Source organism: Oryzias latipes, chromosome 13, assembly GCF_053564925.1.
Source record: "Oryzias latipes strain Hd-rR chromosome 13, Olatipes_Hd-rR_3.1".
In the NCBI taxonomy this organism is placed as follows: Eukaryota; Metazoa; Chordata; class Actinopteri; order Beloniformes; family Adrianichthyidae; genus Oryzias; species Oryzias latipes.
This window is the reverse complement of record NC_136249.1, coordinates 19664328-19676685: the sequence shown is the minus strand read 5'-3', so window position 1 is coordinate 19676685 and position 12358 is coordinate 19664328. Positions and strand designations below refer to the sequence as shown.

At 39.3% G+C, this 12358-nt stretch overlaps 1 protein-coding gene across 5 annotated transcripts in view; it reads right to left on the bottom strand.

The window, feature by feature from the left end:
• Positions 1–11817, bottom strand: part of pafah1b1a (platelet-activating factor acetylhydrolase 1b, regulatory subunit 1a) — a 33499-nt gene extending 21682 nt beyond the window's left edge. For 2 of the 5 annotated variants that reach the window (XM_023962011.2, XM_078930053.1), the window contains exons 1-2: positions 5611–5684; positions 2481–2802 (exon numbers count right to left, since the gene is read on the bottom strand). In XM_023962011.2, the coding sequence (XP_023817779.1) occupies positions 2481–2512 (32 nt within the window). In that variant the 5' untranslated portion in view covers positions 2513–2802; positions 5611–5684. Of the gene's footprint in view, positions 1–2480; positions 2803–5610; positions 5685–11430; positions 11464–11578 lie in introns of those variants that run through there. The other 3 variants (XM_004075434.5, XM_020708300.3, XM_078930054.1) reach the window with 3 other exon arrangements.
• Positions 11818–12358: the final 541 nt, after the last annotated feature.

The window sequence follows — 12358 nt, the reverse complement described above, 5'->3', positions numbered from 1 at the left end:
TTCAAAAAATCAAATATAGCAACAAGTCCTGTAACCAATAATTCACCCCAAAGTGGTCAAAGGGTCAAAAATACAACAGGATTTCAGCCAGGCTTCTGACAAAATAACTGGACACATGTTTGATCAAAAGGATTTTAGAAAAACAAACACAAAAAATGACCAAATCTCAAATGCAACGAGTGTCTGACTGGGACTTGGTCGCTCCTACACTCCAGTTTTATATAAGCTGTGAGACCAGCAGCTTCTACAAGAGAAAAGTGGCTTGAGGTGGGGTCCTAATAGCATTTACTGAATAGGAGACAGCATGATAGATTAGCATTTCAAAGGACCACTCCATACCAACAAACACTCCCACGGTTTTAACAACCGATCAATGGAAACACTGTCAGGAATGCTCAAAGCCTCCAAAAATGAAAGTTTGGCCAGTTTTCAAACTCAGACTGACTCAGGGAGAAAGTGTGACTGGCTAAATATACCTAGCATATTTTGCATCCTCTTAAAACAAACTTTGCAGACAGATGTCATTTGTTTGGGGGTTGAGTAGGGCAACATCATGGGATCAAATGCATAATATATAAATCAGATAGAAATACGGTATATATCAAATAAAAACGGTCTTACATTTTGCCTCCATGAGTTATATTATTAGACATCCAACATTACTTTGACCTCTGACCTGCACCTGTGGTGCGCAAGGTGTGGTACACAGACACAAAAATAGCTTGAGTCAGAAGTTAGAATCAGAATGAAAAGATAAAAAAAGTGACTAGTACTAGAGAGCACAGCACTGAGCCATCTGTGGCACCATCCTCATCTTGGGAACAAATGGATACCTTTATAAACAATAGCCGCAGTTACATGGGCAGAATATCTTGATCGGATCAATGGTCGGGTTAAAATTGTGCACATGGGATCAGAAAACCTTTTTCCGATTAGAACAAACGTTCCCATGGCTCACACTTTCGGTCGGAATGAACCATTTGGGCATGCGCAGTAGTGTTAAAAACTCCCGGATGAGGAAATAGGTCCCATTCTAAACAAACAGCTGCCATAGACATTTATTTTATGCAGCAGCTCGGTAATATACGAGACAATCTTCCAAACGTGCTTTTATTAATGTCATGAATAGTATGAAGCGCCTGTTTGCTCATCGTTTTATTTAATCAGTGTGGTCAGTGCTGGAAGAAGGGTTAGGACAGGCTATGAACACAGGCTGACAACATTAGACTGATGGACACAAAATCCAGGACCATTAAACCCTGCAATCTGCATCTTGGCTGCACGTAAATGTCTGGGAATAACATCAGTCTTTATTTTTTCGGGAAACAACTGGAAACGCAAATCCACGTGATTGTTTGAACAGTTTCTAAGGACTGGGCGACATTTATTTCTGCTTCCCCAAAGCCGCTTTGTGTGCTGGCGGTTCCTCCTGAGTCCTGCAGCCACTTACCCAGAGCGGCGGGACGGCTCGCAGTCTGAATGATCCCACACATAACAAAACAAAAAAAAACGCACACGTAACAAAGCATCCTCCTCCCATCAGACACGAAGTTATTAATCCAGCTGTTCTGCTCACTCAGGTGCCAGTGGACCGAGTGAGCGTCGGGGGGCACGAAGCGCTCCTTCCCCGCATCTCCCTCGTGAGGGGTGAAAGAGAGGGGAGAGCCAGCGGGGCGAGAACGGAGCGGCGCTTTTACGGGGCGTCCGGAGAGCAGCTGGTCGGTCCTGTTTGAGCTCCAAAGCCGAAACACCGTCTATCCATGACGTAACCCAGAGCAGTAGTGACACACGATCGGAATGACCGTTTACATGCTCCACGACCGGATAAACGATCGGTATAACCCACCTATCTCGATCGGAAAGAAATTTTGATTCAAACGCGTCTGACCGGGGCAGAGTATTCCGAATGGCGCGTTAACATGACGCATTTTCTTTCCGATCAGGCGATTTTTCCGATTACTTTTGCCCATGTAAACGCGGCTAATGTTAGCCGAGTTTACTGGGTTTGCTCTTACAGTATTTATATACGTCACAGAGATGCTTAGACAAATTTAACAGTCAGAACAACAGCAACCCTGAATGTTTGGACTTCCAATTTGACAAGACAATAGACAGACATATAGATGCCATAAGATGTCATCCATTATTGTGGAAAAACATTTACAAGAGAAATATTGCCCTCAAAAAATAAGCATGGGCTAAAATCTTTATGAGTAAGCCTGTTTGTGACAAAAAAAGGCCACAGTTGAGATGAATTCTTTTTCTTTGATAATGACAAAAATAAATTCTCATTGACCTAAAAATATAATGCAGCTTTTTACTCAGTTCCTAATTTCTTCAAGTGACACAAAAAACAGAGGCGGTAGGAAGCAGCCATGCAGTGCATAAAACCTCCAAGTCAACATGAGCAAAAACCTATTAAAATCCTTAAATCATGCATTAAAAATTGTTTTGTTGTGGGATATACATTGATGACTCACAGTTCATCTCGTTGCCGTTGTGACAGCACCATGGTGATGGGGCAGTGTGGGCTGGGCTGGGGATATCAGTTGGTAAAAGGCAACTCTTGTGCAGCTGCTGGGTTCCCCTTCGTCGACGGATAATCTGTGTTGATCCAAGCAACACAGGTGAGGACAGCCTGTGTACTCCAATGGCAGCCGATTTTTATTTTTATTTTTTTCTTCTACAAAACGACTCAGTAAGTGAACAAGGAATGCAGGAATCTGCCCCCAGGTCGCCGCCTCAAGGGATAAGAAAAGTGTTGAGTCTACAGGCCGGTCACCAGTTGAAGCTACACTGCATCTGCAGAGGAAAAAAAAGAGAAGACGACTTCAGATGAGAAAGATGTCAGATCACAATAATAGGTAGATGTAAAACAACATAGGCGCCTTCTGAGTTAAAAAAAACAAAACAAAGCAACAATGTGCAGTTTTTTTAAATAATTGTGCAAAATATTTTGGTGTTCTTTGACAACTTCCAATAAAACTGTCAGAGGAAAAAAAAAGTAAACTTTAGACAGACAGGCATTTAAATACAAGCAAAATCATGAAATACTGAGCACTTTTTCATGGAAATCTTAGAGTGTTGCCCTAATATCTCAAGGAAAATCTCCTCTAAATTTCTTTTTTTGTGTCCAGGTTGGGAGAAAATAAAGATATTTTATTTAGATGGAGGACAAAAGGGGAGGAAAGCATATTTACAAAAATTACATAAGATCAAAGCTAAATAAATTGTGTTTGTTGAGGGAAATGGAAAAAACAAACACTCTTTTGTAATAATTCAATGAATATTGAAAATGTGATCTTTTTGTGTAGCAGTAGTGTGTAACCGAGTCTTTTATGTCTTTTCAGGTAAGGACGCTAAATAGTAAGATGTATTATTGCCATTGACTAAAAGCTGACATTGGCAGGCAAAACTAAAAGCTCTCCCTGGGTTGCTTTCTTTTGAGGTACAAGAGAGGCAACATTTGAAAGGACTCCTCCCACATCTTTGTATGCACAAACCTGAGCTTTAGAAAGAGCTTCAACTTCATTATTCAGAATCTGACCTTTTACTGCAGATATATTTAGGCAACAGGTATGGAAAAGGTTTGTCTAAAAAAAAAAGGAACGTTTCTAATCCTAATTAGGATTTAGTTTTAATGTAAGTTTAGAAGTTTTCAAACTTACAAACTCCAAATTAAACACATCTTCAGTCAAATTTGTAGTTTGTCATAATATTCCATCAGCAACTTGACAGACAGGGCATTCAGGAAGTGTTTAAACAAGTATTGTTCTTATATTTTTAAATGACCAAATAAAAGATGATGCCACTGTGGAAAAGACACAAATAAACAAACCAGATCTAGAATACAAAGAATACAAAATCTTGATGTAAAACAAAATATGAGTTTGTCTTTTTTTTTAATAGAAAACAAAGCTGACCATTTTTGTCTTTACCATGGATATGTTTGGCCTTTGGTTGTATTAACGGCAAAAAATAAATAAATAAATTAATAAAAAATCTGAAACAGTTATTTTTGTTCATAATTTCATACAAAACGCTCGTGAAAAGTTATCCTTGACGTCTTTCCGATTGCAAAAACTTTAGACAAAAATCATAGTAAAATCTAAAATGCCACAAGGAACGTGACAACAGATTAAAATCGTGTTTCTACCATCAGACAGACATTATCCAACTGTAAGACAAAGTTCTTAACCATTTTTGTACACAACTACAGATTGCAAGATAAAGTTAGAAGATGAACAAAAAAGAAACTACACTTACTGTAGAAAAACAGTTTCACATCGTATTTTTTAAAAGAAACCAGATGCATATTAACCTATCCTGTATAAATATCTGTAACAAAGCATTTGCTCACTTGGAAGGGCATTTCAGTCAGTAGTGAGTCTAGAACGCAAGTAGACTAAAACCAATCCAGTCCGAGTTGGTGTATCAAGTTTCTGAAACCTCTATCTGCAGCCAATGATCCACTTACAGACATTTTCCTTGGAACAACTTCACTTTTTTTTAGCTAATCTAATGCTTGTAAACCAGAAATTCTGTTCAACTTTTATTGTGATCTTCATACTGGATATATTTACTGAAACTATATTGAAGAATTGAACTAGACACCTTTTTCTATATTTCAATGTTTAGGTACAGCTGCATGTTAAAACTGTATTTATTTGCTGGGTTTATCCATTAATTTGGCATGAAAATAAACCAAACATGTTTGTAGTTTAACATTTCAAACCCTCCGAGCAACATTGTCTGAGGAGCTTTGTTTTGTTTTCAAACCATTATGTCAAGACACATTCATACCATTCATCCTACAAAATGTGTCAAAGCAAACATTTGTAAACTGACAGCTATTAATTGAATGTTACAGATAATAACTGGTCACTAAATGGTCAGTAAGACTTTTTAAACATTAACTTTTGCTCCAAAGATTGACTAGTTGTTTATTTTGCTCATGTCATCAAGCTAACACAACCCAAGAGCCAAGAAAGCAACCTTAACTAAAATGTCTTAAATGAGCGATGAAGAAGTACTCAAAACAAATATAAAATATGAAATTACTTTAATTAGCTACGGATTAAATTTAACGAGTTTGGTGCGGATTAAAAAGTGATAATCCACAGTGATAATGCACGCCTAAAAAAGAAGTTCCGGTCACATAGCTTTAATGTTTTATACCACTGTGCTGGCTTCTTTAAAACAAACGTTTGCTTCATCATCTGGACAAAAACAAGCGGTAAAGAGGTCAACTTTCTCTCTGAACTGATGTTTTATTGAAACCTATCATGACGACCACCAAATATATCGCTTTCCTTTGCCGCTGCAGTCGAGGTCCGTGCTGGTTCAGGGCGTTATTTTACCGTGACAACACGCCACATCACGTAACAAATAGTCAGGTTTTTGTAAAAAAGCGATCCACTCCGCGTCAGACGATTCAGGCTTCCACGACGTACATTAATTTCTGATAATGCACACTTTGTCGGCCATTAACCCTGACATATCGCATTTTAATGTATGTGAAACATCAAGGGGTTAAAATAAAATTTATAAAGAATGTTGTTCTTTCCACTAGATTTTCTTTGCCATTTCAACTGTGCATTGGTGTCCTACCAGTCTGCTATATGATGCAGGGTCAAACTGGGTCAAAATAGCTTGTTGTAGTTCCTCATCTCAGTGATTCATTCTTTCACTGCAAGTGAAAATGAAAATTTGTACACATCAGTCACATGTGATCTCTATTGCCAAGTAATAAAAAGTATGACACCTATATAAAAAAAAAAAAAACAGACCACTTCTTCCTGCTCCAGCTGAGGGCAACCAGGACTACCAGCAAACCAACCAAAAGCATGAACACAAATACACTGGGACATTTAAACTTGGTTTGGTGCGCCCCACAGTTGGTTTCCTATTTTGTTTGGCAGGTGCAAAAAATGAACTGAGGTGTAATTCACTTTAGTGTGAAAGCACATGTATTATCCAGAGCTAAGCAAAGGAGAGAAGGATGTAAGCAACGTATATTCAAAGTAAAGCAGAATTTAAAAAAAAAAAAAAAAGTGGGAACTTACTCTGAGGAAGAACAACCACGAATGTTAAGGCATTGTAAGGAGGAGATAATGGTTCTTGTTTAAATATAAGAATTAGATAACTAGCTGGTTTTCTTTGTTCCATCTCAGTCTTGGCTTGCTTTTTGGTGGCTACTAATCTCTTCATAGTGCGCGTGAAAGCATACAAAGCCAGATAAAGCAGAGAAAATTCATGAGCCTTACTCGCTCAATTGAACAGAGACTATAGGACTATTCGAGTGTAAAAGCAACCCGTTTGTTTACTAAGAAATGCAATAAAACGAAGGACTTCTATCAGACTTCCACAATACTCAAAGTCATGGACTAAGGCAAAAGTTTTGAAAAGTTATCAAATGGCATACCAAACACATAATATTGAAATAGCCCAAAACAATCCAATTGCTAGCCTTGTGAGGTGTGTTGCAACATCAAAGATGTTTATATTGGATCCTACACATTTGTAGGGGTGAATGATTAATCTGCTTAATCAATGTCTTGATTTCTATACCTTCGATTTGTCTGAGGCAATTTGTTAATTGAACTGTGCCATTATAAAATCTTTGCACGATTAAAAAAAAAAAATTCTATCAATCTGGGAAAATACCATTTGGATTGAGGTACAGTAGGTAATTTTTTCTATAATGTAAAAACAACAAATTGCCACCACAGCAAACAAACCATAAGTGATGTCAACAAAAAAAATGTATCCATCATTACAGTCTAATGTGTGGAAACCCCTTGAATTTTGCAGTAAGACATGTGACCATATAGTGTGATAGAATGCTCTAATACAGTGTTTTCAACCAGTACACTAGCTAGCGGTACACTAGTGGCAGATGGTCAGGTGTGCTGTGGGAAATTGCCGTCATTAACTGATCTAAAAACATTTCCCATCACCAGGATATCAGCTCTTTGTTCATCCAAACAGGCCCTGATAAAACACTGAGTAGTTAGGAATATGAAAGATCATAAAATACTTTTTTTGTGTTTATTTGATTCTATTAAAGACATTTTGATAAGAATGACGGTACCGCGATTTAGCTGCAGCTACAACTGTTTTCTGAAAAGTTCCGCCCCTTTAACTGTCTCCACCAATCATTCTTGGAGGCTTAATCATACGTCATCAGTCTGACCAATCAGAAGTGTTTAAAGTCTTCCCGTCCTTGTTCTGCTCATAAAATTGCTCAGTTCCAACAAATATACAAGCTAAAGCTCGTTTTTAGCGGTGTAGCTTTCCGCGGGATCCGGTATCAGACCCTAGAATAAGTGAACAAAACAATGAAGCTCAGAGACGCTTGTTTTTCTGCGTTCGGCGGCTGTTTGCACTACATCTCCCATGAGGCATTGGGTTAAAGTGACATCGTCTCAGCGCACAATGAGCCTTTCCTTGTTAATCGTCTTGAAACCACAACGAATACACATCAAGCTGTAGATTAGGGTTGGGCGATGTCCCCTAATTTGGCCGTTGACGATGTTTGCTGTCAACCATCGGGATGGACGATGACATCGTCGGGGGGGGGGGGTATTTTTACATTTTTCGTTCTTATATAACTGCTATTCGTTATTTTGCTTTTTTCATTTTATTTCCCAACTAATGGTTAATCCGCAATGATCCAGTATAAACTGAGGGAAGTGACTTTAACAGAAAAAGTAACAAGCAAAATAGAAAAGAAGTGGTCCGCTCCCGCACTTAACTAGCGAAGTGGACCGGCGGAGGGCGGATTTACAGCTTTATGTTTGATGGGAAGGGGGGGGGGGGGGGGGGGGGGGGGGTTACATGAGCGGTATGTGTGGGAGATTTAAGACTGCGATCCGTCCCGCAGCTCTAGGGGTACTAGCTACCGGACTCAGAACCGGGTCTAAACGTGTGTCTGTGCACAGCTCGGATCGTCAGCAGACACACAGCGGTTTGAGCTTCAAAGCAGAAATGTCGCTCAGTCCTTAGAAAACATTCAATCACGTGGATTTGTGTTTCCAGTCGTGTCCCGACTAAATAAAGGCTGATGTTATTCACAGGATGCAGCGCCACCCAAAGCTAATGTTGTTAGCCCGTGTTAGCATACTGCTAATCCTGGCTACGTTCAGAAAAAGCACTGACCACACGGATTAAAATTCAAATGATGAGCGAACAGGTGTTTCATAATAACCATAACATTATTAAAAGCACGTTTAGAAGATCGTCTCGTATTTTACCGAGCTGACATGTCAATGTATATAGCTGCTCGCCGCTGTTATCGTTTTGTATTGAATTGTTACCTTCAATAAAGTTTGGAAAAAAAGCCGCTCGGCGGAAGTTGTATCCTCTTCCGGTTTTCAAACTGCGCATGTGCGAATACTGCGCGTGTGCGAATGATTTATTCCGACCGAAATTGTGACCTTAGTGAACGTTTTTATATTCTGAAAACATTTTTCTGGGCCCATGTACACGGTTGGATACTAATCCGACCATTGATCCCATCAAGATATTTTGTACATGTAACCGCGGCTTATGGTGTCGACGCGCAACGTGGCGGGGCGTGGCATCACGATGGTGGTCTCCATCGGGATGTCAGTCACCCATCACGATGGACGATGATATCGTCCATCGGCACAACCCTACTGTAGATCAATACTATGAGTTTCTCCTTTTTTTTTTACTTTTGGATGCTGGTGTGCCGCGGGATTTTTGTCAAGGTTAAAGTGTGCCGTGGCTCAAAAAAGGTTGAAAAACACTGCTCTCATATTGTTCCTTTTGGATTACTTTTTTGTAGAAAAACAATGTCAGGCTGAACTTTAGGAAAGTAAAATGTGAATGGATTCTTGTTTACTTGTTCGTTCACATATTTAATTTACAATTGATTATAGCAAGAAATACAAGGAATCTGGAGAACTTCACCGTTCAGTGCCAGGTATTTATCTCTGAATCACACTGGTTGAAGTTTTGGCTAAAGATGTCCGGGATTGATTTCAGGTTGGTGAATCGTATCGCTCCAAGTTAATCAATATTGACTATGAATCATATCAGCAACCACAAATTATGATGTGAATCAAATCGTTGTGAGAATGAATAGTGATACCCCTGCAAGTTTTGCAATTCTGTCACAGTTTAGCTTTTAAGTTGTTTTTCTGCCAGTTGCACAAAATTCTTACAAAAAACAGATGACCCAAATTCAGCCTGGGACACAAAACAAGAATACATTTCAAGCCAAAAGGAAACTTCTTAGGGTCAGCCAACAAGTCACTTGTAACACAATAGACAACTGCACGACAATCATCATAACTGAAACAGACTGAAAAACAAACAAACTTAAATGTTTGGAATGCCAAGAAAGAAGATGATCCAGTTGTGTCAGCTGGATCCCTGCATCATGTGTCCTCAAGGTGGTTTTTTGGTCGAGCCAAAGAAGGTGTAGCATGGGAAAAATGCATGTGTCTGAAGTGCAGTAGGCATCAACATCCACCACTCCACATATCAGTCTTCAAACATGTAATACCAACTTCATAAGTCCTTTTTAAATAGTCCTTTATATACAAGCTGTCAGGATTTCTAAAATCTTAGAGCACAATAAGCCTCAAGGGGCCAACTAAAAGAGACAAAAAATAACTTGCTTTAGCTTGGAAGCCAATTACTTATTTAGCAAAAATATCAAAAAAATGGAAAATTACATGGGATTCATCATTATATCCTTGTACTTTTTTACAATGACTTAGACAAATGTTCTTTTACCTGAGAGAGCAGCACTAACAGAAATTATTTAAGTTTTAAAGACCCACTCCAATGGACATTGTGTCCAACACGTTCTTGTAGCCTTTTTCTCATGGAGCATATATAAAATCATTTAAGCTAAAACATGACTAAGTATTTATTCATTCATATAGTGATGAATCCGATTTAAAAATGCCTTTTGAAAGCTCCCAGTTGAGATGCAAAAATTGAATTGGGCGGGCCAAAGTATCTCCAATCCACTTTATTGTGATGCACCCACTTGTAGACAAACAGATCCATTAACATCTGCATTTTCATCGTCTGAGCTGGCATCTGGTTCAAAAGTGTACGGCTCCATATTGTTCACCATTCTCGTTGTACTGCTGATGTTAGCTTGGAGTTGTGAGGGACTGTAAGCTAGCAGGACAGATTGTAAACAATGGGATGATGGGATATCAGTGGAGGCTGCAGCAGTCCCGCCCACAACTCAAGAGGCGAATTTCTAATAAACTCCAGCATTTCTGAACAAACTTTATCCTCAAACATGACTACAGTTTTAGGATTTTGGCGAAAAACAGCATAATCATAATAAAAGGATCCCTGGGAATGCTTTTACAATAGATCAAAAGATGATTGGAGTGGATTTTAAAAGGTTAAAATACTCGTATTCTAATATTTCAGCCAAAAAAATGTTTTTAACAAATGTACCATGAATATTTGGCATCAATACAGTTTTAGTAAATGCGTGTCATTGTATATGACATAAAGAAGCTGCTTTATATGAATCACATTTTAAGGCTAACACCATGAGAGTTTTAAGTTCACGTTAGGTCAATTTAATCCGCTATTAATCGGTGTTAAAAAACAAAAACAAAGGGGATTTTTTTGTACAGAAGCGCCGCATCCGATGAGCTCCACCCCGCCTCACAAACACGGAGCCTCTGTCCGTCTCTCTGGGATTTTTAGCTGCGCCGGCCAACCTGGGCCTTTTAAGCGTGCAGCCAACGATTGACAGCAGATGAAAAAGGAGAGCATCTGTACGTCACAAATGCAAAGCGCCACTGCATCACGCCAGGCTCATCTGCGTTCTTACAAAACACAACGCAAACCAGATGACAAGCGGCACTTCACGCCCTTTCCACATCACATGCAGACAGCAGCAGCAGTGTGTGCAGCAACACAGCGTTAGTTCAGCCTGTCCGCAGCGAAACAAACCCATGTCGTCAAACGTTAACGGGTAATAGATGATAAAAATGTCTAGCTCGATTTCCATGATGATGAGATGTAGTCTTATGACTCCACTGACTGACTGGGGGACTTTTTCTTTAAGCGTTAACTACACTAATTGAAAACTACAGACCGAGTCAGAACTGCAAGTTTCGACACACAAACAACGCAACAGTAAATATTTTCACGACATGTTAGTTTCTAGCCTGACAAACCTGACCGTTCTACCAGCCGACATCTTAATATTTCTTCTTCAATTCGGTAGCAGCTAAAGTTAACGCAAGTTAGCTTCCCGTCAGAAAGTAAGTTAGCTTGCAGATTAAATCTTCACCCTGACAGTGGCTTCAAACATCCCCGCATAGTGAGCAACATTCAACTTAAACAACATTCTTTACTCGTCCTGGGCGTACTTCAAAGTTAACCAGATCCAAAAGATAAACTCGGGAGATAAGGTACCTGCTGCTTCTCTCCAAGCGGCCTATCCGCCATTTTGAGACAAAAAAGGAGGTGCAGAAACATTACAGCCACATCGTCATTTTCCCCACCTAACGTCAAACTCCTTCGACTGCGGTCAGATTCCTAGCGGAGCACCGCTTCAACTCACCGTATTCCGGCTGTCTGAGGATATCTCCAGTCGTCACCAACGGCAACACGACCCGAAAAGGGCGTGAGTTTTTTCCGCTCCTGAGTGTGATCTTGTGATGCGGAGGTGAAGTGCGGTCTCTGCTCCTCTGCTTGTTTTTTCGTCCGTTACCGCAGTCGCCTTCGCCGGGGTACGCGCACGAAAGTCGCGTTCACTGCTTGGAGGGAGCGCGCACGCCCTTGACAGCGCGGGGGAGAGAGGGGGGGCATTTTAATTTGCCTGTTAACTCCTACATGACCGCGCAACAGTAGCTCGGCTTTATCACAGAAAATATCATTTAAATCGCTTTAAAAAATCACATTTGAAACAGTTGCCTACATCAAATCAATATTTCACATTTAATAAGACATTTTCAGTACAAAATATACTTTATTCATTATTCGTAATTCTTATTTATAGCCTAAACGTATTTGTATGTACTATACTATCGTTTTTACATTGTACGATTGATTTTTTTTTTTATTTAGACCAAAAAGGAAAACATGTGTGAAAGAGAAAAAAAAGGTAATTTTGATTTACTCATTTAACTTGTCCCTTTTATTTTTTAATTTTCATTGTGTATAGCATTTTTGTTTTTGCTTATTTCATGCAAAATTGGCAGCATCAGTTAAATAGACCACTTCTTATTAGTTAACTAAAGTATTAATCTAATTAGAACATTTCACTTAAACTTATTTAGCCTTATTGATATAAGCCCTTGTTGATTTCACTTAAGATCTGAGTTCTTATTTGTTTAAAGTC